This window comes from Danio aesculapii, chromosome 4 (assembly GCF_903798145.1).
Source record: "Danio aesculapii chromosome 4, fDanAes4.1, whole genome shotgun sequence".
Classification (NCBI taxonomy): Eukaryota; Metazoa; Chordata; class Actinopteri; order Cypriniformes; family Danionidae; genus Danio; species Danio aesculapii.
In genome coordinates this window covers 47,854,493-47,877,539 of record NC_079438.1, presented here as the reverse complement: position 1 = coordinate 47,877,539, position 23,047 = coordinate 47,854,493, and the positions used below count along the sequence as shown (strand labels likewise).

At 38.9% G+C, this 23,047-nt stretch overlaps 1 protein-coding gene across 1 annotated transcript in view; it reads left to right on the top strand.

Moving 5' to 3' along the window:
* Positions 1-22,762, top strand: part of sema3aa (sema domain, immunoglobulin domain (Ig), short basic domain, secreted, (semaphorin) 3Aa) — a 52,795-nt gene extending 30,033 nt beyond the window's left edge. Inside the window, 17 exon segments of the mRNA XM_056455874.1 lie at positions 165-284; positions 828-921; positions 1,020-1,139; positions 4,472-4,614; positions 6,713-6,827; positions 7,135-7,207; positions 9,425-9,569; positions 10,994-11,047; positions 11,049-11,126; positions 11,128-11,215; positions 12,189-12,280; positions 12,480-12,521; positions 12,608-12,765; positions 16,165-16,232; positions 17,724-17,869; positions 20,393-20,810; positions 20,813-22,762. Of these exon segments, the coding sequence (XP_056311849.1) occupies positions 165-284; positions 828-921; positions 1,020-1,139; positions 4,472-4,614; positions 6,713-6,827; positions 7,135-7,207; positions 9,425-9,569; positions 10,994-11,047; positions 11,049-11,126; positions 11,128-11,215; positions 12,189-12,280; positions 12,480-12,521; positions 12,608-12,765; positions 16,165-16,232; positions 17,724-17,869; positions 20,393-20,810; positions 20,813-21,105 (2,247 nt within the window). The 3' untranslated portion in view covers positions 21,106-22,762.
* The last annotated feature ends 285 nt before the right edge of the window (positions 22,763-23,047 follow it).

The following is a 23,047-nucleotide window of genomic DNA, read 5'->3' as shown; positions in this document are numbered from 1 at the left end:
TAGTCTTGTTTTAACCAAGATGACAATGTTTTGACGTCCATTAGACATCTAGACATCTTTTAGAAACATAAAATGTTACTGGGTTAAAAGCTGTTAATATCTCAACAGGAATGTTTCATATCACCTGTTTGGTTAACACATATTTTCTATTGTGCCTTTTTCAGAAAGACTGCTCAAACTTTGTGCGTGTGCTGCAGTCATATAACCAAACGCATATTTATATATGTGGCACCGGAGCCTTCCATCCTATCTGTTCTTTCCTGGAGATGGGCAAGCGAGCAGAGGTAAACAGCACACACACACATACACACGCAATTTATATATCAATAATTGAAAAAGCGAATTCTCTTAATCTCAGCAAAGTAATGCCACTCGAATATACTCATCCGCATACATATCTCGAGGGCACATTCACCAAAAACGTTTAAAGGAACGAAAAGGCAAATTAATGGTGGCTATCTGCTGCTAACGTTTACCCTGTAAACAATTTCAGCCCAGTGAAGTAGAAAATGAGACTGTCACAAAGCAGCGAGTGTGTTATTTAGAAGTGCCTCGACTGTGGGAAATGAGATGGGCTTTACATGTTAAAAAAATGTCAGTGATTATTGTTAATTTTTTTTTTTGATCAATGCAAGTGAATCATAGTCCGGGAGCACTGAACGATATAACAGAAGATAGCTTGAGTAGAAATTGAGGAGTTTTTTATGAATTGAGTAACACTTGAACAGGAACCTAATGGCACTTTTTGACATTCACCTCTCCATTATCTCATCTGATTATTATTCGCGGCTTGTTGTCGTTGGTTAATTCACTTTCCCTTTCCACAGGACAACATCTTCAGACTGGATGCCAACTACTTTGAGAATGGACGTGGGAAAAGTCCCTATGATCCAAAGATGCAGTCCTCATCCCTCCTACTTGGTGAGTCCGTCAGAAGTCTTGTTGTGTTGCTTTTAAATTGGTAGAATCTGTTTTCTGTGATTTGGTTGGATGTTTAAATACTATTCTTTAATGGTCAGATGGAGAGCTGTACTCGGGGACATCAGCAGACTTCATGGGACGAGACTTTGCCATTTTCCGAACACTTGGGTCACATCATCCAATCAGGACAGAGCAGCATGATTCCAGATGGCTGAATGGTATATGTTCTGATAACACTGTGTTATGAGTCAAGCGAGTGTCTTTATAAGTTGTCAAATCAGCAGTTTTTTTTCTGTATTTCACCCCTTTTACTTGTCCACATGTAATGCCATGTCCACACATACACAGGTATTAGTTTTCCCTGCTTTAGTTTAAAAAAAAACTGTCCACATGAAAACGCGAAAACGCAGTGTGATGCATTTTATGGGCATGTCGAACCAACAGGTGGTGATAATGACACTTTTATACTGAGTTCATATCAGACAGAGAATTAAGTGTATTTCGCGAGTAAATTGCATTTAAGTCAATGCAAACATGAGTACAGAGGCGAATTACCATCCCATGATTGAGGAATGCGGATTCACTTGTGCAAATGTGCAGAATTTTCACCACAGGCTCACTCTGAAAACTCAGCCCTATATACGTTTGTGAAGATCACGAATTATGTAGCCAGAAGTACGTATGGCTGCATTTGGTGTTTAAAACAAATGCTACTGGGCGGTATGACAACGTTCCTTTTCGCACTTACCAGCTGACCCCTTACCTCAATGTGGACGGCTTTTCCACTGTTACCAGTTTATCCAGTTAGCTTACCATGTATGTCGACGAAATTGAGACGCAGAGAAGAGTTGACCACAACGACGGGGTTCAAGTCAGGTGAAGAACGGTTCCAGAAAGTGGGTAAGACAAAAACCGAAGCCAAAAATAAAATAAATAACTTAGTAACAGGGTGAGAATGTTGTAAAATTGGAAAACATGGTAAGAATCAAACAAGGGCTTTTCTTTGACTGGATTGCTTTTTAAAACTGTCGGTTGGGCTTAGGGAAGAGAGTGGGCAGATCAATTGGTGCTTTTAAAAACACTATTGGTTGGGTTGGGTAGTGAAGGAGGAGGATGGGTCAGTCGATCAGTCAGTCTATCAAAAGCTGCCTTGAGAACAGCAGTTGCGAATGACAACTCAATGTTGTAAGAGAAATACGAGATCTCAAAAAGTGTACACAGCGGTCTCTGGTGGATTCGCAAAAACAAAAAACAGCGAAAACAGCACGTATCTCCTGGGATGTATTTGGCGCTCTCTAGAAATGTATATAGTGGTATGTTTTCAGAATGAGCCTGGGTTGAGAGATTGCCTCATTTACATCCTACATGTTTGGAGTGTACGCAGCCTTGTTGGCTAATTAGAAAGGAGAAAATGGCGTGAGCATCCACGTTTTAGCATTCACGGGACTACACTGTACCTGGAGTTTTGAAAAATCTTCACCCTGGCCGGAGTTTTCAGAAAGGTTTTAGTCAAGTGACACTGCATTTTCGTGGACAAGCAGCGAAACAGCATAGAAGAAAGTGCAGTTTTCTGAAGCAGGTCTTCCAACAGTAGGGACCTCTGCTTGTGTTCAATAAGCCCCCACCATGCTACCAAAATTAATAAAATTCATCCTGTATTTAAAATATATGCCAAGAAAAATAGCAAAAATGTCTTTAATACTAAAAAATAGCTTAAAAAATCAAGAAACATTTTTAGACAATGAAAAAAATGTTTTTCAGAAAAGGTAAGTTAAAATTGATGAAAAACTCACTTAATGTTAACTTATTATTTTTTTTTAAAAAGAGTATTTTTACTTGTCTTGGAAATGATTCTTGATATATGAAGTTTCATATATTTTGACTAGAAACAAGACAAAATTCTAAGAAAGTATTTATTTGTAGTGTAACATTCATCAAATTTAGCTACTTAAACAATATCACATGAGCAAGAGTATTTCCTGAATATCAGCTTGTTTGAAAATGTCATGATTTAAGGATTTTATACAACCCTTAAGTACATATTAGATGATGCAATTTAGGGAAAAAATGAACAATCAAAAGACTGTTTTGAGTCACTCAATCATTTGTACAAACAATTTGTTAAAAAAAAACAGACTCACTAGATATACACAAAGTATCTGGGCCAGTTATCATTTCTGTGAGGAGTTTGCATGTTTTACTCATGTTCGCGTGGGTTTCCTCTGGGTGCTCCGGCTATAGGTGAATTAGATTAACTAAATTGGCCGCAGTGTATGAGTGTGTGTGTGACTGAGTGTATGGGTGTTTCCCAGTACTGGGTTGCAGCTGGAAGGGCATCCGCTGTGTAAAACATATGCCGGAACAGTTGGTGGTGTGATGACCCCTGATAAATAAGGGACATAGCCGAAGGAAAATGAATGAATGTGTTATATTTAATATGCACACACACTGTTCACTGTAGCCTTTTTTTTACTTAGCGTTCTGCTGAAGTCCTCACATGGTTTATGTTACCATGCTAAGCATGTGTCTGCCAAGAGCGAATGTGTAAAATAAATGTAAATTTATGGGTTTTCTTTTGTGTGCAAAAGTTTATGTCCCCTCACGCGAGTGTACATGTTCCCAGATCTGTGCAAGAGAAATAAAGCACCTCTTTGTGAGCGTCTGCAGGAGAGATTAGCTCGGGCCCGGGGTGTTGAGTGTTTCCCCTAACATCCCGTCTGCATTTTTGAAGACTTATAGAACACAAAAGGTCAATATCAAGATAGCAGAATCGCTCAGTGTTTTCCCATGAAGTTAATCCCGTCTCAGCTGTTCCTGCGAGTGGCTCTCGTTTCAATCCTCATACAGGGTCAACGTCCACGCCATCAATACCCCCCCTATATTCACCAGGAAAGGTGCTTTTGAAAACGCTCATCTCACCTTAATCCTTGCCGTCTGTTACCACGGATACATTGGACGTTCCTTCCGAGTCGCCCGCACTGAAAGCTGTCTCTCCCGCACAAAAGAACCAGTGTCGTTTAGAGGATTAGTCACATGGATATTCTATCAAACCCTTATCAATAGAGACACGGGCCTCTCGCTATCTTCACACAATGTGCCCAATGGTTATTCACTTCAAAGGGGATAGAGCAAACATTCAGTTGGAGAAACTTTGGGAAGCTGGAGCAAGTCGGTGTATTGAATGACCTGAAACGCTGGCGTCTCTAAGGACACATACACACTCACAGTGCATGAACGGAGTCGCTCTTCGGTAAATGTTCGTTCCGCTGTTTAAGCTTCACATCCTGTTGCTGTAATGCAGCACTGCATGTTGCTTTGTGCGTGTGTCGCCCACGTGGGTGGGGGAACGTGTTGCGTTTCGTTTCTGAATGAGCGAGTGGTCATGGCTGGGTAAGAGTGATCCCCCTGTAACTGGCGATACTGAGGTCTTGGATCCGCTGAAGTGTGCGATTATTTCAGTGTGTTGGACGTCCCAAAATGCTGCTTTAAACAGCTCAATTTCTTCTTTCAGTTCCTGAGATTGATCTTACGTGTTGTGTGTGTTTTCCAGAACCCAGGTTTCTAGGAATACACCTGATCCCGGAGAGCGATAATCCTGAAGATGACAAGATCTTCCTGTTCTTCAAAGAAAATGCTATGGATGGTGAACACACAGGGAAAGCGACGATCTCCAGGATAGGACAACTGTGTAAGGTATCATCATGTACAGAAATGTAGAGCATGCATATGGATGAATTTGGACATGATATTAACTTATAGTATTGTTGGTCACTCTTTATTTTAAGGCATCGGTTATCAATCCTGGTCCCCCCAACTATGCATATTTGTGTTTACCATAACGCTTCAAAGGTTTCTTCCATTTGACCGTAAGAAGCAGACATCACAGGATATTCTGCCATGATTCCGGTTTGAAAGAGTAAATTCAAAGGGTTGTGCGCATTATGTGACTGCTAATATAATCACATGATTATGATTAAATAACCCTTCACAGTAATACAAAGTTCTGTCATGAAACTCTATGCGTGCGCAGGTTGATATGTAATTTACGCCCCATTCACACGGGGCGTCAGCGTCAATGCTTCCCATTCACTTTGAATGGGTGACGTCAGGCGTTGCCGAACTGCATTGTGATCCGTCGGTGCCGCTTCAGTGCTCGTTGCAGAAGTTGGGGCTTTCTCAACTTTTCAAGCTCCAACGGAAGCATCAGCCAATCAGATCGCTGTATGCAAATACACCAGCTCAGACAGTAGCCGATTGCTGACTAATTTCATTGGCTGATGCTGCTATGACGATCGCGTCAGCCCCAACTTCAGACACGCCCTCTGTCAATCGTTGACGCTGAAGCGCCGTGTGAATCAGGCGTTAAGGCTGATTTATACTTCTGCGTCAAGCGCACGTGTGTGGTCCGCCGCAGCCTTTGCGCAGTCGCATATCCCTCACCGTGGCTGATGCAGATGCTGATGCACACCTCTCGAACAAATGTAACTACACATTGCAACAATCTGATGCTCTGTGATGGTTGGCTTGGTATAGGTGACGAGTGTGGCTGGTGCTGATAGCCGCGAGCCCGATGGAGCGAGTGTTTTCAAATGTCTAGTCCCGTGATGGAGCTCATGTTTACCTTATGATTAAAGTTGATGCACGTCCAATGGTTTTCGTCTCTGAATAAGCTAGTTTTAGCTACTTGTACATTAAGGTAGCGTTCAGCAAAAACAAAACACTTGAAACTCGACACAGAGGCACATAAAAACTTTCTGCCAGCTAGCGTTTCAGAAGTGTTATTGCATAGCAACACAAACAGCATGCAGAAGTAAAAATGTACGACTGCACGGAAGTCACGTGCTGTGGGTCACGGCAATCACTCGACGCAGAAGTATAAACCAGCCTTTAATCTGTTTCTACGTCATCAATTACATTGCGCAGGAGATTGGTTGCTGCTGACTTAACAGCCAATGAGCTTGCTCCTCAACATTTCAAATGCGGAGTGTTGTTCTACACTGTAGTATTGCAGCAAGTTTTTCAGAGACCCTCTTTCACCCCAGCTCCACCTGTGGTTAGATCTGCTACGGGGTTTAGTTTTATATTATGTTTGCAGCAGGAGTGTATTAAATTCTCAGACTGCATATGCATTAATATGCTGGCAGTACTACAGTCTTGGTACTTGCTCTTCATCAACATTGAAATATACATATTTATTCCTAAACTAAACTTCTCGTAGAGTGGTCAGGACAGAACTGTAATAATTGAAAATTCTGCAAACAGTTGTGTAGCGAAAATCTTTTTGGAATTTTTGAATGATTTTGACCCAAAATTAGCCGAATTCCTGTTTGCAGGGTTAGAGAGCAGTGAACACTATGTAGTTGCTTCTTGGTGCTCTTTTCTAACAAGCTGGTTATTTAAATCAAGTGTTTTAAACAAATGAGACATCCAAAAATGGCATTACAGTGGGCATTACAGTGGACCAGGATTGAGAACCACTTTCTAAAGGTACAATTCTCGCTATTAACAAATCATTAACTATGACTTTTAGCTCAATAAACTCCTAGTTTGCTGCCTATTAATAGTTGTTAAGGTAGTAGTTGGGTTTAGGTATTAGGTAGGTTTAGGATGTAGAATAAGATCATGCAGATTATGTATATTATAAGTACTTGTACACAGATAATATCTTAATTATTGGCAGGTAATAAGCCACTTGTTAATAGTGAGAATTCGTCCCTATGCTGAAGTGTTACCAATGTTTGTATTTAAAGCTTAATGTGCTTTAATGAACATGTGTTTGAATTGTCTCCAGAATGACATGGGTGGACACAGGAGTCTCGTGAATAAGTGGACAACCTTCTTGAAAGCCAAGCTGACCTGCTCTGTGCCTGGTCTTAATGGCATAGACACACATTTTGATGAGCTGCGTAAGTACCACATAATATATGTGAAATATAAATTCAGAAAACCAGCCTTACTGCAATGGGTAAATGCAACAAATGCAGTTTTTCTGCTGACTGCATCTTTGGTATGCTGTCAGTTTCCACTGGAAAAGCCTTTTTAGCTCTACTTGTGAGCTGTAAAAAGCACTTACAATGTAAGTTTATGGGGTAAACTTACAACAATTGGCCCATAAACTTCTCCTGCTAAATCCCAGATGCCAATAGAGCTTAAAGTGCATTTGAGCAATAACTAACAAATTTCTTAACCAACAACCATTTGTCGAACGTCCAGAGGACGTGTTTCTGATGAGCGCTAAAGACCCAAAGAATCCAGTCCATCTATGCTGTTTGTTTACTACGTCCAGGTAATACAGATATACCTTTCTTTCTTTCTTTTCTTTCTTTCTTCTTTCTGTCTTCTATTATTCTTTTTTTCTTGGCCTTCCCCTTATTTTTCTTATTTGACCTTTTTCTTTCCCTTCTTTCCATCTTTCTTTCTTCCCTTCCTTACTCCTTCCTTCCTTCCTTCCTTCCTTCCTTCCTTCCTTCCTTCCTTCCTTCCTTCCTTCCTTTCCTTCCTTCCTTCCTTCCTTCCTTCCTTCCTTCCTTCCTCGTTGCTTACACCTTTCCTTTCTTTCTTACTTTACCTTTCCATGCAACCTTTCATTTCTTTTCTTTCTTTCTTTTCCTTCATTTCTTTCTTTCTAACCTTTGTTTTTCTTCCTTTTCCCTTTTTCTTCCCATCCTCCATTCTCTTCCTTCCTTCCTTCCTTCCTCCTTCCTTCATTCTTTCCTTAGGATTTTTCCTGTTTTTTTCCACAACTTTTTTTGTTTCTGTTTTCCTTTTCATCCCTTATTAATTCCTTCCTTCCTTCTTTTCTCCATTTACTCTCTTTCTTTATATCTTCTCTTACGTTTTCGTTTTCGTTTTCTCTTCAGTGTTATTTTGTGCCCCTTTTCCTTTCCCCCTTCCTTCCTTGGTTTCTATGATTTTTCCTGTTTTTCTTAGACAAACCTTCTTTGTTCTGACCTAATACCTTCCTTTCTTACATACTTCATTAATTTCTCCCTTCCTTTCTTCACCTTTCCTTTCTTCCTTTTCCTTTACCTTTACCTTTTCCTTCACCTTTCTTTTCTTTCTTTCTTTCTTTCTTTCCTTATTTATTTATTTATTTATTTATTTTTCCTACATTTCTTTCCTTCCAACCTTTGCTTTTGTCTTCCTTTTTCCTTTTCATTCCCATTCCTCCCTTATCCTTCCTTCCTTCCTTCCTTCATTTACTCCCTTTCATTCTCTTTTGTTGGATGCTGGAGATTTCCTAAAGCGTGATATGTTTGGCCCTTCAGTAGCTTTGCAGGTGCAGTAATCTGGTTAGCCTCAGACAGACGCTTCACATCGCTGCACTCTCGATGGGAATTTCCTCCTCGTCCTGGTGTCTGCCCTCTCATACCTGTTTCCCCATTCAGCGTCAGCTTAGTTCAGCTCAAAGGAAATATGATTAAGGTGGTAACCCGAATCTCGCTCCCCATCCAGGACAGCCTGTTCTCTGGGCCTGTTTGCAAGGGCTGGGGAAGGTGTGAAGGGAGAAACCAAAGCAGATAAACGACTTTTAAGATGATAGATGAGCACACTGTGTGCGTGCAAAAGTGTGTGTGCATGTAAACACGAGATGAGGAAGAGGACAAACATATCACGATTAATCACTGTCAAAACACGAGAGGCGAAAGCGGCGGTCATCCAAACCATGCATGTCCTGTTCGTATATTCCCACCTCACTGATTTCCTAATGTATGCGGGGAACACAACACTCGAAAATTCAATTACAGGCTTTAAAGAATTAGACTGCTTTAATTGCTTTTCTAAGTGCCCTGTTTTTTGAGATGAATAGAAGTGCATTTGAGGGACTTTAATATTGCCACTTAATGAGGCCTGAACTCTGCGGTGATGGATCAGTATTTTATCTCTCCCTCTGTCTGGGTACGTGTGTATTTGTGTGTTAGAGTGTGTAGCGCATGCATGTCTGTGTGTGCATTTTTATGTCTGGGACCCTGACTGAGTAATGGCGAATTAGTTTATTCATGTGCCCTGTGGTTAATTGATTTTCTCACTAATTAACATTTTACAAATGCAATGGGCTGATCACCGCAGTATGTCGGGTCTCATGGCTGTTTAATGCTTGGATACACACACATACACTGCAATACAAATGCTAATTTTATACAACAACTAACAGATATCAAAGTAAACATAAAGCCAGAAACAATCCTATTTATTTCCTAATATGTTTTACGGTGTCATTGTGCATCATCTTTCATCAAAATTTAATAACTTGCACTTTTTTGATGCTGTTGCCAATCTATAATATTTTATAGCTCATCCTGTGTCATAAAGAGACCACATTTATATTAGTTTCATAAATATATGATTTATAAAAGCCATGTAAGCATTCGCCATGCCTAACACTTTCTCTTATTAAAATAAAATGAATCAAATGCATCATTCACTTCTGATATAGACACTTCTGGAAATGTACACAAAAATTAAATCATTTATTTAACCCCGTCTGTCCTTCTTTCCTCAGTAATATCTTCCGCGGATCAGCTATATGCATGTATAGTATGGCAGACATCCGAAGGGTCTTTCTGGGTCCATATGCCCACAGGGATGGGCCAAACTACCAGTGGGTTCCATTCCAGGGCAGAGTGCCATATCCCCGTCCTGGCACAGTGAGTACTGGCCAATATATCTGGCATTAACCGTTAATGTTTTCTGACAAACTACAGCTTTATATCTGGGCACTTTTGTTAAAATCAATATTTGAATTGTTTTTTTCAACTTACTACTATGCACTCACTGGCCACTTTATTAGGCATATCTGTCCAACTTCTTGTTAACGCAAATTTGTAATCAGCCAATCACATGGCAGCAACTCAATGCATTTAGGCATGTAGACATGGTCAAGATGATCTGCTGCAGTTCAAACTGAGCATCAGAATGGGGAAGAAAGGTGATTTAAGTGACTTTGAACGTGGCATGGTTGTTGGTGCCAGAAGGGCTGGTCTGAGTATTTCAGAAACTGCTGATCTACCGTGATTTTCACGCACAACCATCTCTAGGGTTTACAGAGAATGGTCCGAAATGCCCTGTTGATGTCAGAGGAGAATGGCCAGACTGGTTCCAGCTGATAGAAAGGCAACAGTAACTCAAATAACCACTTGTTACAATCGAGGTATGCAGAAGAGCATCTCTGAAAGCACAATATCTCGAACCTTGAGGTGAATGGGCTACAGCAGCAGACCACACCGAGTGCCACTCCTGTCAGCTAAGAACAGGAAACTGAGGCTACAATTCGAGCGGCTCACCAAAATTGGAAAATAGAAGATTGGAAAAACGTTGCCTGGTCTGATGAGTCTCAATTCTGCTGCGGCATTCGGATGGTAGGGTCAGAATTTGGCGACATGAAAGCATGGATCCGTCTTGCCTTGTATGAACGGTTCAGGCTGGTGGTGGTGGTGTAATGGTGTGGGGGATTTTTTCGTGGCACATTTTGGGCCCATTAGTACCAATTGAGCATCGTGTCAATGCCCGAGCCTACCTGAGTGTTGTTGCTAAACATGTCCATCCCTTTATGACCACAGTGTACCCATCTTCTGATGGCTACTTCTAGCAGGATTGCACACCATGTCATAAAGCCCGAATCATCTCAGACTGGTTTCTCGAACATGACAATGAGTTCACTGTACTTAAATGGCCTCCACAGTCACCAGATGTCAATCCAATAGAGCACCTTTGGGATGTGGTGGAACGGGAGATTCACATTATGGATGTGCAGCCGACAAATCTGCAGCAATGATGCTGTCATGTCAATATGGACCTCTGAGGAATATTTTCAGTACCTTGTTGAATCCATGCAACAAAGGATTAAGGCAGTTCTGAAGGAAAAAGGGGGTCCAACCCAGTACTAGTAAGGTGTACCTAATAAAGTGCCCGGTGAGTGTAAAGCATACTTTATTTAACTCTTTGGTTTCACATTTAACAGAATTGGTCTGAAAGAGCATACTTGCAATATACATTAAGTGCATTAAACAGTATTTCTGAGACTAACTGACCTGAAGAATTTAGTATATTTAAACTGTCATCTCTCCGTCAGTGTCCAAGCAAAACCTTTGGAGGCTTCGACTCCACCAAAGATCTCCCTGATGATGGTCATCACATTTGCACGCCTGCATCCAGCCATGTATAACCCTGTGCAGCCAATGGGTGGGAAACCATTGTGTGGGCGCCACTAACGTGGAGTACCAGTTCCACTCAGCTGGTGTAGATCGTGTGGAAGCAGAGGACGGGCAGTACGACGTCATGTTCATCGGCACAGGCTAGTACAAATAACATAATAAAGAAGTATAACTGCTCTTACTCAAAACAAGGCTACATTGTGTTCACATTACGCCTAATCTGTATACACAAATATTATTTGGTCCATATTTGCAGCTGTAAAGTTGGCCAACTTTCAAACAAAAGACATGTGATTTTTTTGGTGCTACTAAGTTGAATTATGAAATCCTAAGTGACATCACACACAATGTCATCTAAATCAGTCTAAACCTCTTCAATTTAACTATTAGACTTTGCCTTTATAATAATCTATGAAAGGTTGCCAGATTTTATAGAATTTGACCTCTTTCTTTTTTTAAGGAGAATCTGATTTTCTCTAGTTGCAGATGTTTCATTACATCCCTCATAAGATATATATGTATATATGTTGGAGCAGCTTTCTGTTTCCATCCATTCAATCATTCATTCATTCATTCATTCATTCATTTTCTTTTCGGCTTAGTCCCTTTATTAATCTGGGGTTGCCACAGCGGAATAAATCTCCAACTTATCCAGCACGTTTTTTATGCAGCGGATGCCCTTCCAGCTGCAACCCAGTACTGGGAAACATCCATACACACTCATTCACACTTATACACTACGGACAATTTAGCCTACCCAATTTACCTGTACCGCATGTCTTTGGACTGTGGGGGAAACCGGAGCACCCAGAGGAAACCCACGCAAATGCAGGGAGAACATGCAAACTCCACATAAAAACGCCTGCTGACCCAGCCGAGGCTCGAACCAGCGACCTTCTTGCTGTGAGGCGACAGCACTACCTACTGCGCCACTGCATCGCCTCTTTCTGTTTCCAGTTTAATAATATTAACCTTTGAGCTTCAAATGATTTATTATTATTATTCATTTTTATGTTATTTTAGGCCTAAATTTGATGTCATTTTTTTCTATGTAACACATACTTTTACAAAGAGATGCTATTGAATATCTAATATTGTTTAATCCTAAATCAGATTTAGGGACCGTTCTGAAGGTGGTGACTATTCCCAGGGAGAGCTGGCATGATCTGGAGGAAGTGGTGCTGGAAGAGATGACTGTGTTTAGGGTACGAGCTCCGACTCTTCATTATCCAGAGAGCTGTGCGTTTATGCATGCTATTGGGATCTAAATCCTCCAACTGTAATTTTCACCTCAGTACATTTAATTGCTCCCCCATAAATCTGTCTGTACAGCCTCGGCATGTCATCAAACAAATATCCTCGGATCCTAAAATGAGATTAAACTTGCTCTGTTTTCCTTTCTAGGAGCCAACACCTATTACTGCCATGGAGCTCTCCACTAAACAAGTACGTATGCTTGATATTACTCTTCACCAGCCATTAGCACAGAGAAAAGCGTGGCCTAATAGACTTATATGTTCATCTGTCAACAGCAACAGCTGTACCTCGGATCAGATTTAGGGATTTCCCAGATGCCCCTGCACCGCTGTGAGGTCTACGGGAAGGCCTGTGCCGAGTGCTGCCTGGCAAGAGATCCGTATTGTGCCTGGGATGGGACTGAATGCTCTCGATATTTTCCAACTGCTAAAAGGTGAACACTTTTTCCTTCTGCCTGTGTGTGGATAAACAGGTAGCGCCTCCTCACTGGATGAATCAGTATTGCTGTGTTGGTCAATGCTGAATGTGCCACAGAGGTTACATTTTCTATAGAAAATGCGTAATTAGTATTGCCTCGGCACATTAAGCTGGAATGATATTAAAAATGGGATTAGTTTGAAGAGGGAATAGTGTAGAAATGGGGTCTGGGAATTCCAAGGAAGTGCAAATGTTTGCAGAAATAGCATGTAAAAATTAAAATAAAATAATTTTAATAGACTCATCAATATAAGACATCTAACAAATATAAAAGGAACAAACAAAAGACATGTAATTATAAAAATATATGTAAAACAAAAGGATAATCTTTAATAAATAACCTTTTTATTAAAACAAATAAATACAAATTGGATGAAAATAAATAAGTATAAAAAGTAATTGATAAAATAAAATGAAACAATCAAACATTAATATAAGACAAATAAGACTAATATAATACTCATAATATAATAATTAATTCATTCATTTTCTTTTCAGCTTAGTCCATACCTGCCAACACTCCGTTTTTCCCGGGAGCCTCCCGTATTTCAGACCCATCTCCCACAACCCTCCCGTTTTGTTATTTCTTCCGGAAAACTCCCGTAATTTTACCACCAACTTATCCAGCGTATGATTTACGCAGCGGATGCCTTTCCAGCTGCAACCCATCCCTGGGAAACATCCATACACACTCATTCACACACATACACTACGGACAATTTAGCTTACCCAATTCACCAATACCATATGTCTTTGGACTTCTGGGGGAAACCGAAGCACCCGGAGGAAACCCACGCAAACACAGGGAAAACATGCAAACTCCACACAGAAATGCCAACTGACCCCACCGGGGCTTAAACTGGCAGTTCATTCTACTGTGTCAACCCCTGTTGGATAAAAAGTCTAAGCCGAAGGACATTTAATGAATGAATGAGTGATTCCTTGCCTAAACAAATTTGGTGGTCCGTGGCATCGAAAAGATTAAAATCACTAGTATAAATTTGTTTCCCATATATAAAAGCACATGCTTGAAGTATTCATTTACATTGTGTTGCTTTTATTTCAGAATCTGGATCAAAAGACATATTCTTAAAGGGACAGTTCACCCAATATTTCAATTCTGTTGTTAATTACCTTCATGTTGTTCTAAGCTTGTTTAACTTCCTTTCTTCTGTGGAACAAAAATAAGATATTTTTACTTCTTTATCTCTACGTCTGCTTTCAATGAGAGTCAATGGGGTCAAAAACACCATCAGCTTTCATTGCAGACTCTAAAACAGATATCTTTCACAAAATATAGCTGTGCAAATGACAAAAAAAAAAACATTTCTGGTGTGTACTAACCCTAAGTCAATGGCATTTTTACACAGATTGTCACCATGTTCACTGTTCAGGTGTTTAGTGCTCTACAAACTGCACACACACACACACACACACACACAGAACGCATGTGCATAGACAAGCACAAACACCTGGATCCAAGTAGGTCCAGACTGCTTTTAAACACATTATAAACACATGCTCACAGTTTGCCACATACCACACACGCACACCTTCACAGGGGAAGAAGAGGGCCATGGCTTCGGTCTCGACACACCCTCATGCTCCACAGCACCAGGATGGTCCACGCCACTCTAAATATTTTTGCTGTGCCTAAAATGCAAAACAGACATCCTTACCGCACCTCCCGCACGTGCCGAAACTGTGTGTATGTGCACGCCTTAGCAAAACACATCACAGAAATGAGGAGACACAGAGAGCTATGTGCGGAATACAAGAATGGAGCAAAAAAGAAAGTTAAGAGCATGACAAAGATGCTGTTTTACACATATTTTACTCAGATCTTTGACAGCAGATCCTGAATGTTTTCAGTTTCAGGCACAGGAAATCTTTTCTCAGGCTTTCAGTGCAGTTGATAATAGATACGAGTCGATCTTGGCTCAAATTCTGGCTTGGGAGTGCATTTAGGAGGTCAAACTGTTCTCTTAAAGTGGCACAAAACTGTTGTAAATGGGCTGACAGAGACTACTAAATGTTCTTTTAGCAGAGAATGTTTTTACAAGATATTTGGAGTTTCTGAGGTTTGGAGTTCAGCAATGAACATTATGAAATAAATCTCCATGAATTATGTTTCTGAAGAAAAACTACACTGAAAAAAATTATTCATTGGATTTACTACATTTTTTTGGAAGGTAAGTGGTTGCAAACATTTTATAAGGGCTGAAATTCAGGACACACTTTAAATTTAGTACTGTTCGACTTTATTGTGTTAAAATTTAGCTCGTATAAATTGCTTGCATTAGGCTACATGGCGGCGGAGTGGGTAGCGCTGTTGCCTCTCAGCAAGAAGGTTGCTGGTTCAAACCCCGGCTAGGTCAGTTGGCATTTATGTGTGCAGTTTTTTTGTTTAATTGCTGTCTAATAGACATCTAAACGTAGACAGTTTGGCTAAAACAAGGCTAAGCTGTACGTAAAAATCTAATAGACATTTAACAATATCCCAAAACTAGACTAGTCGTCAAATAGACAAATTTATTTGTCTGTTTATTTGTTCATAAGTCTAGTTTTGGTCTGTTCTTAGACGTCTATTAGATTTTTACTGACAGCCGAAATTTAGCCTTGTTTTAGCCAAGACGACTATGTTTAGACGTCTATTAGATATCTATTAGACATCTTTTTAAAACAAAAAATGCTTGCTGGGGAGAGTGTGATTGCAAGAGTGTATGGGTGTTTCCCAGTGCTGGGTTGTGGCTGGAAGGGCATCCGCTGCATAAACCATATGCTGGATAAGTTAGCAGTTCATTCTGCTGTGGCGACCCCTGATTAATAAAGGAACTAAGCCAAAAAGAAAATGAATTAATGAATATAATTGCTTGCAACCACTTACCTTAAAAAATCTAGTAAATCCAATGGGCTTTTTTTGTCAGTGTAAGGCATTTCAAGTACATGCATCCATACAGCTTTTTTCCTACTTATAATTGTGTGTCATGCAAATGGAATCGCATCCAATTTAAAAAGTCTCAAATAAAAACATTCTCTGAACCCTCTATCTGATGTTGTGAGGTCAAACTGATGTAACATCATCAGATGAATAAGTGTTGCTCAAGTGAACATTTTTAGGCACCACATAAACCATTTTGCCTTAAACAAATGTACAGATTTTCTGTAAATCTGTAGGGCAGAATATATACTGTATGTTTGATTAGAACAACAGTGCACTCTAGTGGTGGAAATACAGTTGTGTTTCCAGTGGTACACACAGGGAGTGAGTCTTGACTTTAACTTCTTTTCTTTTAAAGCAAGATCTACAGTAAATTACACATGTCTAATCCAGCCTGTTTCTGTTTGTTAACAGGAGAACGAGACGCCAGGACATTAGGAATGGAGATCCTCTTTCACAGTGCTCTGATCTGCACCACAATGGTAAGAATAAACTACATGCTAATGATACTTGTTAATACAGGGGTCTCAAACTCACGGACGATATTTAGCGGCCCCCACCTTAATTTGGATCTTTAATGTCAATGCGACCCGCAAGTTTGATATGAAAAGAAAAGTAAGGAACTCAATGCAACCTAATGTCGTCTGCAGTCACATATCGACACCTGTCCATCGGCAATAAGAGAGTACCCGGTAACCCGGACCAATTATAGGGTCGAACCATTATTTTTGGGTCATTTGCATTGCACTATTTGCATTATATTTGCATTGCCTCACACAATGAACATTACATATATTTCTATAGGATGTAAAAGTAGTCAAAAGAAATGACAACAGCACAGTGTTGCTTTTTTCCTGTAACGTTAACAACAGCACAGCGAATAACAGTAAATCTAATTATTATTATTATTATTATTATTATTATTATTATCATTATTATTATTATTACTGTTATTATTATTATTATTATTATTATTATTATTATTATTATTATTATTATTATTATTATTACTGTTATTATTATTATTATTATTATTATTATTATTATTATTATTATTATTATTATTACTGTTATTATTATTATTATTATTATTATTATTATTATTATTATTATTATTATTATTATTATTATTTATTTATTTATTATTATTACTATCATTATTATTATTTATTTGTTTATTTATTATTATTATTATTATTATTATTATTATTATTATTATTATTATTATTATTTACTGATTGATTTATTTTAAATTTGTTTATTTTTTCATTTTATTTTGTGTTAAAAAATTCCAATCGTCTCAAATCTCTGTATTCTTATTTCTTTAACACAAAATAAGATTAAAAATAAATTATAAATTAATAATTAATATTATAATTAATTTCTTGTGGAAAACCTGATGCAGCCCAGCTTCAACTAGACTTTGCTTTCAGAGGTCTCCAGATAAATTGAGTTTGAGACCCCTGTGCTCATACCATTCAGCAAGCATGCAATAAGCAAAGTGAAAAAATGAAAGGGATGTGTATGGCAGTACATAAGCAATCTGAACGGATGCCTTTTCCACTACGAAAGTAGACAAGCTCAAATTATTTACACCAGTGTTTGTTTAGCGTTATCCATTTGTAATCAGATTGTCAGGCACATTTAATGTATAATCTAAATCAAAATGTAGACACATTTACTGTATATGCCCCAAATGACCTCATGTCAAAACATAAATGCATTAACAATATCCATCAACATGTAATCTTACACATCTTTTATAATATGAATGATTCATTGAATATTAATTTGCACTTCAACATTCTGTAATTGCAATGCACTTTAATCGACACATTCAAATGAAATCTGCTTGACTGAATAATGAAGTTCACTTGATGCTCTATTGTCTTCCATTTGTGTAGATGCCACTCTCTTTCAATAGCTTTTAATAGCATTACTAAACATCTGCTGTGTGCATTTGTGTTTGTTAGATGATCTGGAAGGCTACAGCAGTGTGGAGGAGAGAAGTGTGTATGGCGTCGAGAACAGCAGTATGTTTCTGGAGTGCAGCCCAAAGTCTCAAAGAGCTCTCATCTACTGGCAGCTACAGAAACCCAATGACGAACGCAAGCATGAGGTACATTCATATACACACTCAACCACAAATAACATTGATATTATGTGACATTAAAAGTTACAGTTATTCTCTCATTTACATTTTAAAATATGCCTGAATGTAAAAAATTAGGTGTAAATCAAATAAATGCAGCATTGGTAAGCAAAGCAGACCTATTAAAATATTGCAGACCCCAATTGTTTGAGTGACAGCTTCCATAGGATGGAATAGGACAAAAATTTTAGGACATATTTCTGTAGTAATAAAAGTATACACTTAATTAGAGTTAAGTAAAATGTCACTGTTCTACAAAGAAAAGGTGTAATGTTGTTATTAGTAACTTTAGGGAGTTTATTGAATAGGATATGACATAATGACTTGTGTTACCACACATGCTCCAGCTGTGTTTCTCTTTCAGATATGATCAGGCAAAAAATAGTGCAAAAGTAACACCTCGCCCCAGACGGTCATTATGTTAATGCAATAATGGTCAGATTTCAGCCTTCCTGCTGTGTAAGAAAATCTCCTAACGGTGCTGTCGTTTATCCTTACACACCAGATATGACCTGAGTGTTTTGGTTAGAGCATTAGGAACATTTTTGAAGCCACAATAAATGAAAAGTGTTAATACACGAAAATGACCAAAGTATACAAAGCTTTTATATATATATATTAGCCTATAAGCATGGATGAACACGAGTAAATCTTCATTTTACAGATTATTTTTGCTCTAGAAAGATTCTTTTCCAGTGACTTTGACTCTTTTTTTGTTTTTACTTTGTCCAGTGTCAGTAGTATTTCTCTCCAGATGTTATGAGTGATAACAATGCACTCATATTAATTTAAAATAGAGTTCAATATGTAATTGAATCCTCTTAAAAGGATATTTCACACAAAAAAAAATTAATTGTCTCATCATTTACTCGCTTTCTTCACTTGTTCCAACCCTGTTTGAGCTTCTTTCTTCTGTTGAACACAAATATACTGACGAATGGTGGAAAAAACTACCATTGAATTTTACTGTTGTTGTTGTTGTTTCTACTAAGGATGTCAATGCCTGCTTTTCCCAAAAGTTCTTCAGAATATCTTGTTTTGTGTTCAACAGAATACAGAAATTCCCTTTTTTTTACTTTTTAAAAATTCAATTTAGAAGAGGAAAAAATGACAGAAGGGGAAAAACATGGAAATAAAAACAAAGAATCGGAATTAATTCTTAGGTTAAAAGTCAGTCTCTGCATACAGTGTGTTTCCTTTACAATTCCTATCCATTAAGCCCTTGTTGGAGGTTCAGCCTGAAACCATTTTCGAGTTCTGGCTTTTCTGCTACTTACCAAAAGGATTTGAATTAAGTATTTGTCAATAGTTGAAATAATTTCTGGTATTTTTCCAAGGTATAATGTTATAAATGAGTAGTCCATTTCTTCTCCAGTTATCTTAATAAAGAAATTCTGTAAAACTACTCTGTTCGGTATGGCATAAGTAGTGCAAATACAATTCAAAGCACATACTGTACATTGCACACACAAAATATGCACGTAAAAAACGAACTTTACTTTGAGCTTTATTATTATTATTATTATCAGAATTTAACCAGGAAGTTTCAAGAGTCTTACAAGAGAGTTGTGGCCAGTGTAACAGCCATACAGTAAAACAATTTTAAAATACAAGAACAACACTTAACAAATACATTTCATCAATCTTCAACGAAAACAATCATATGCTCCCAATACCACTCTCTTTATAATGCCTTTAAATTCACAGAAAGACACAATTTGATCTAGTTTTAAATCTTTTTGCTAATTATTTCATGCCCAAGGTGCAAAATAAGAAAATGCATTTTTTTCCAGCTTTGTACAAACTCAAGGTATTTTAAAGAGCCCCTATTATGAGTTTTTTAAAATTCCCTTCCATGCAATGTGCAACACAGCTCTGTTTAAAGATATAGATTCAACTCAGAGTCCTTTAAATGATTTGTCATTCGTCTGGATCTTTTGCCTGTTTGTATCGACATCGACACGAAACAACACCAAATATGTTCTGCTCCGGATCCGGTAAAACGTGAACGTGCCTTTCGCTAGCGGAGTGTAGATGTGTGTGGGACTGATCTTGACGGAAGATGAGTGAACGTTCTGGTGATTAATGCAACAATCTATCCTGCAACGGGGGATTCGTCGGCCGTTGGTTAAAGGAAAGATCAGAAAAGACTATTGATGTATGGGACTTTGTCAGAGCTTGACAGGAACTTTATCAGTACACAGTTCATGGATCAGTTTCTACCTCCATTTTAAGTGTAAGTGTGATTAAAATGGTTGCCTCCTTGTTTTCTCTAGCTTGAAAAATATGTATTTAATTGTGTTTTGTTAATTGTAATCGCTTTTATAATGCATAATAGGAGCTCTTTAAGCAGCAAACACTTGGAAGAGCGTAGCTGGTAATTGCCAGAACTAACACAAGGAAGAGTACAAAGATAAGTTTACCCAACATAACTTTATAGATATAAATGGACCAGTGCTTAAATCATTCTCTTTTCTTTCTCTGTTTTAGATTGTGATCGATGAAAGATTGAGTCTTACAGGCCAGGGTTTGCTGATCCGAAGTCTAACCCAGGCTGATTCAGGAGTGTTTCTCTGCCACGCCGTCGAGCACGGCTTCATCCAGCCTCTTCGGCGCATTAATCTCCAGGTCATCCCATCTCAGCGCGTGGGGGAACTTTTGCTCCGGGCCGGCACCAACGATAAAGATCCCGCCCCAAAACACAAACTCTGGTACCGGGATTTCATGAGCCTCCTGGAGCACCCAGACCTCAATAGCGTGGACGAGTTCTGCGAGCGCATTTGGAAGCGAGAGAAGAAGCCGAAGGGGAAAAAAGCCCCCAAAGTAAACCCTGGAACCGGAGTAGGCATAAAAAATGAGAAAACTCCTCAAACTACAGCTCAGAGCTTGCAAAACCCAACACAGAGAGCTCAAACGCTCCCAAAGTGCCAAACAACCCGAGCGTTCAGATTTTTCCCAAATCCACCGGATTGCAAAGAAGTCAAAGCCCTGCAGGTACGGTAAGCACTGAGAGCCAAAGCACCAAACCGGACACACAAAAGGCTTCGGAGAGCCAAAGAGCACAGCCGAACCAAGCGAAAAAAGGCCCCCAGACTCCTCAGAGAGGACCTCCTCATACTGCCAAGTGGAAACAGCTTCAGGAGAACAAGAGAGGACGCAACCGCAGGACCCACGAACAGCAAAGACCACCACGCAGCGTGTGAGACGAATACACACTTGTACTAAACATCTGCATCAGTCACTCATACAACAGACAAACGTGCAGTGCGGCCATTATCGATAGCACAAAACTCAACAAAAACAAAACAAAATGGTGGAATCCTACTCATGTCACCTGTTCACCAGGGAAAGCACATTCACTTTGTTGTTGTGATGTGACAGCAAAGACCTTTTACACTATTAGTGTTACAGATCCGACGCCATACAAGTGATGTTTTTCATGCATTCATGAGGAAGTGCCAATGCTTTTTGGTGGCAAAGGATTGTCGAAATGACAAAATACAGTTCATGATTGTGGAGAGAAAAGGAAAAAAGAATAAGAGTGAATTTGGCACCTGGAAAACTGGAAGTCAGTCACTCGGATTTGTAAAGACTGTAATATACCGTATGAGCAAGCATTGTACTGTATATAGAACAACACTACAAGTAATTATGGACACAAGTGGTCAAAGGTGAAAATAAGGCATGCCTTAGTAACAGCTTGTCTAACCTCTGGTCCTCAAAAGCGTTTCGGTGTTCGTGTAATTATGTTTCAGATAATCAAGTGGGCCTGACTGACTTTACAAACAAAAAACAGGTCGATAACTGTGGTGACCATTTCTGCCCAAATTTCGGTTTCAAACACAACTTGCATGAGTTGAATGAATAAGCTCTTCCAAGCCAGTCGCGTAGTCGAACTAACAGCCATCTAGTTGATTGTTCTTAATGTTGGTTGCGTAAAAAGAAGGTCTTTTAAAAGATATTTCCATAATGTCTGTAGTGTACTTCTAAATTATTATTACTCATCTTACATACGTTCGCGTCATTAATTTGCTAAATCAGTCTATGTTAGGCTGAATGCTGAGTGACCCTAGTATATATGTACATATATATATACAGAGGAACACCACTTGATTATTTATTGCTGATTAATATTGTTTATTGTTCAAAGGGTTGCATTTATTTTTGATATTATTTTTTCTATTCGAGCTGTAAGTGCGGCTGATGGGCCGCAGCACCCATAGACGGACCAATTCTTTGTTCTTAGGCTTCAAATCCTTATGTGTTTTGCAGAACTCTCGGTTCTCTTGCATATTTTCTTGATTTTGTTCTTTGTTTTTGGTCTCTTAAGCTTATCTATTAGGTCTTTCTTCATTTAACTTCATTCGTTGTGCAAAACTAACGAGAAATAATGAATCATCTCCGACGATTAGCTGTGAATCTCCCTAAAAAAATGTGTGGATAGGTCTGATTAGATGCCGTGGAGAGCACACTGCATGTGAATTCTGCCTTTATTTTTGATTGTCAGTGTGTCGTGCGAGAGGTCATTTCTGTGCCATGCGAGATGTGTATATTTTTGCCATTTGCAAAGATCACACCATCTAAACACACCCTGTCCCTTTTTATGTATTATATGTCTATAGTGCCCCCCCCCTCACACACTCACACTTAAATTGGCCCCCCTTAAACACTTTCCTGCAAAATTGTCATTGCAATGCAATACAGAGGTTTATCCAGCAGATGGCCCTCCTGTCCACTTTCTCCCCCAGGTGGAGTTGATTTGGAGCTGGCTGGTGTAAGGAGGAGAAGGGAGCTGTCAGTTATGTAAAATTGGTGTTTCTGGCATGCATTTGGTTGTCTAAATAAATATTTCCTCTATAATTTCAGGGTGGTCGTGGATGGATCTTTGTGTATTTCTTTGGCTCCATTTGGCGGACACGTGTAGACTGTGTTTTTGACATTATGTTTAGTGAGAGGTTGAGAGGTGAGAGGTTGTCTTTATTTTTTTATTAATAATCACTTTGTTTTTAGTTTCAGAAGATACCTGATCTTGGCGATGTGGAACCAGATACAAATCTGATATTGTTGAAACTAATTTAGTGTGCTTTTTATTTCAGGTACACATTTGTTAGTTGTTTACTCTGATTCATTTGCTAAAATACCTGT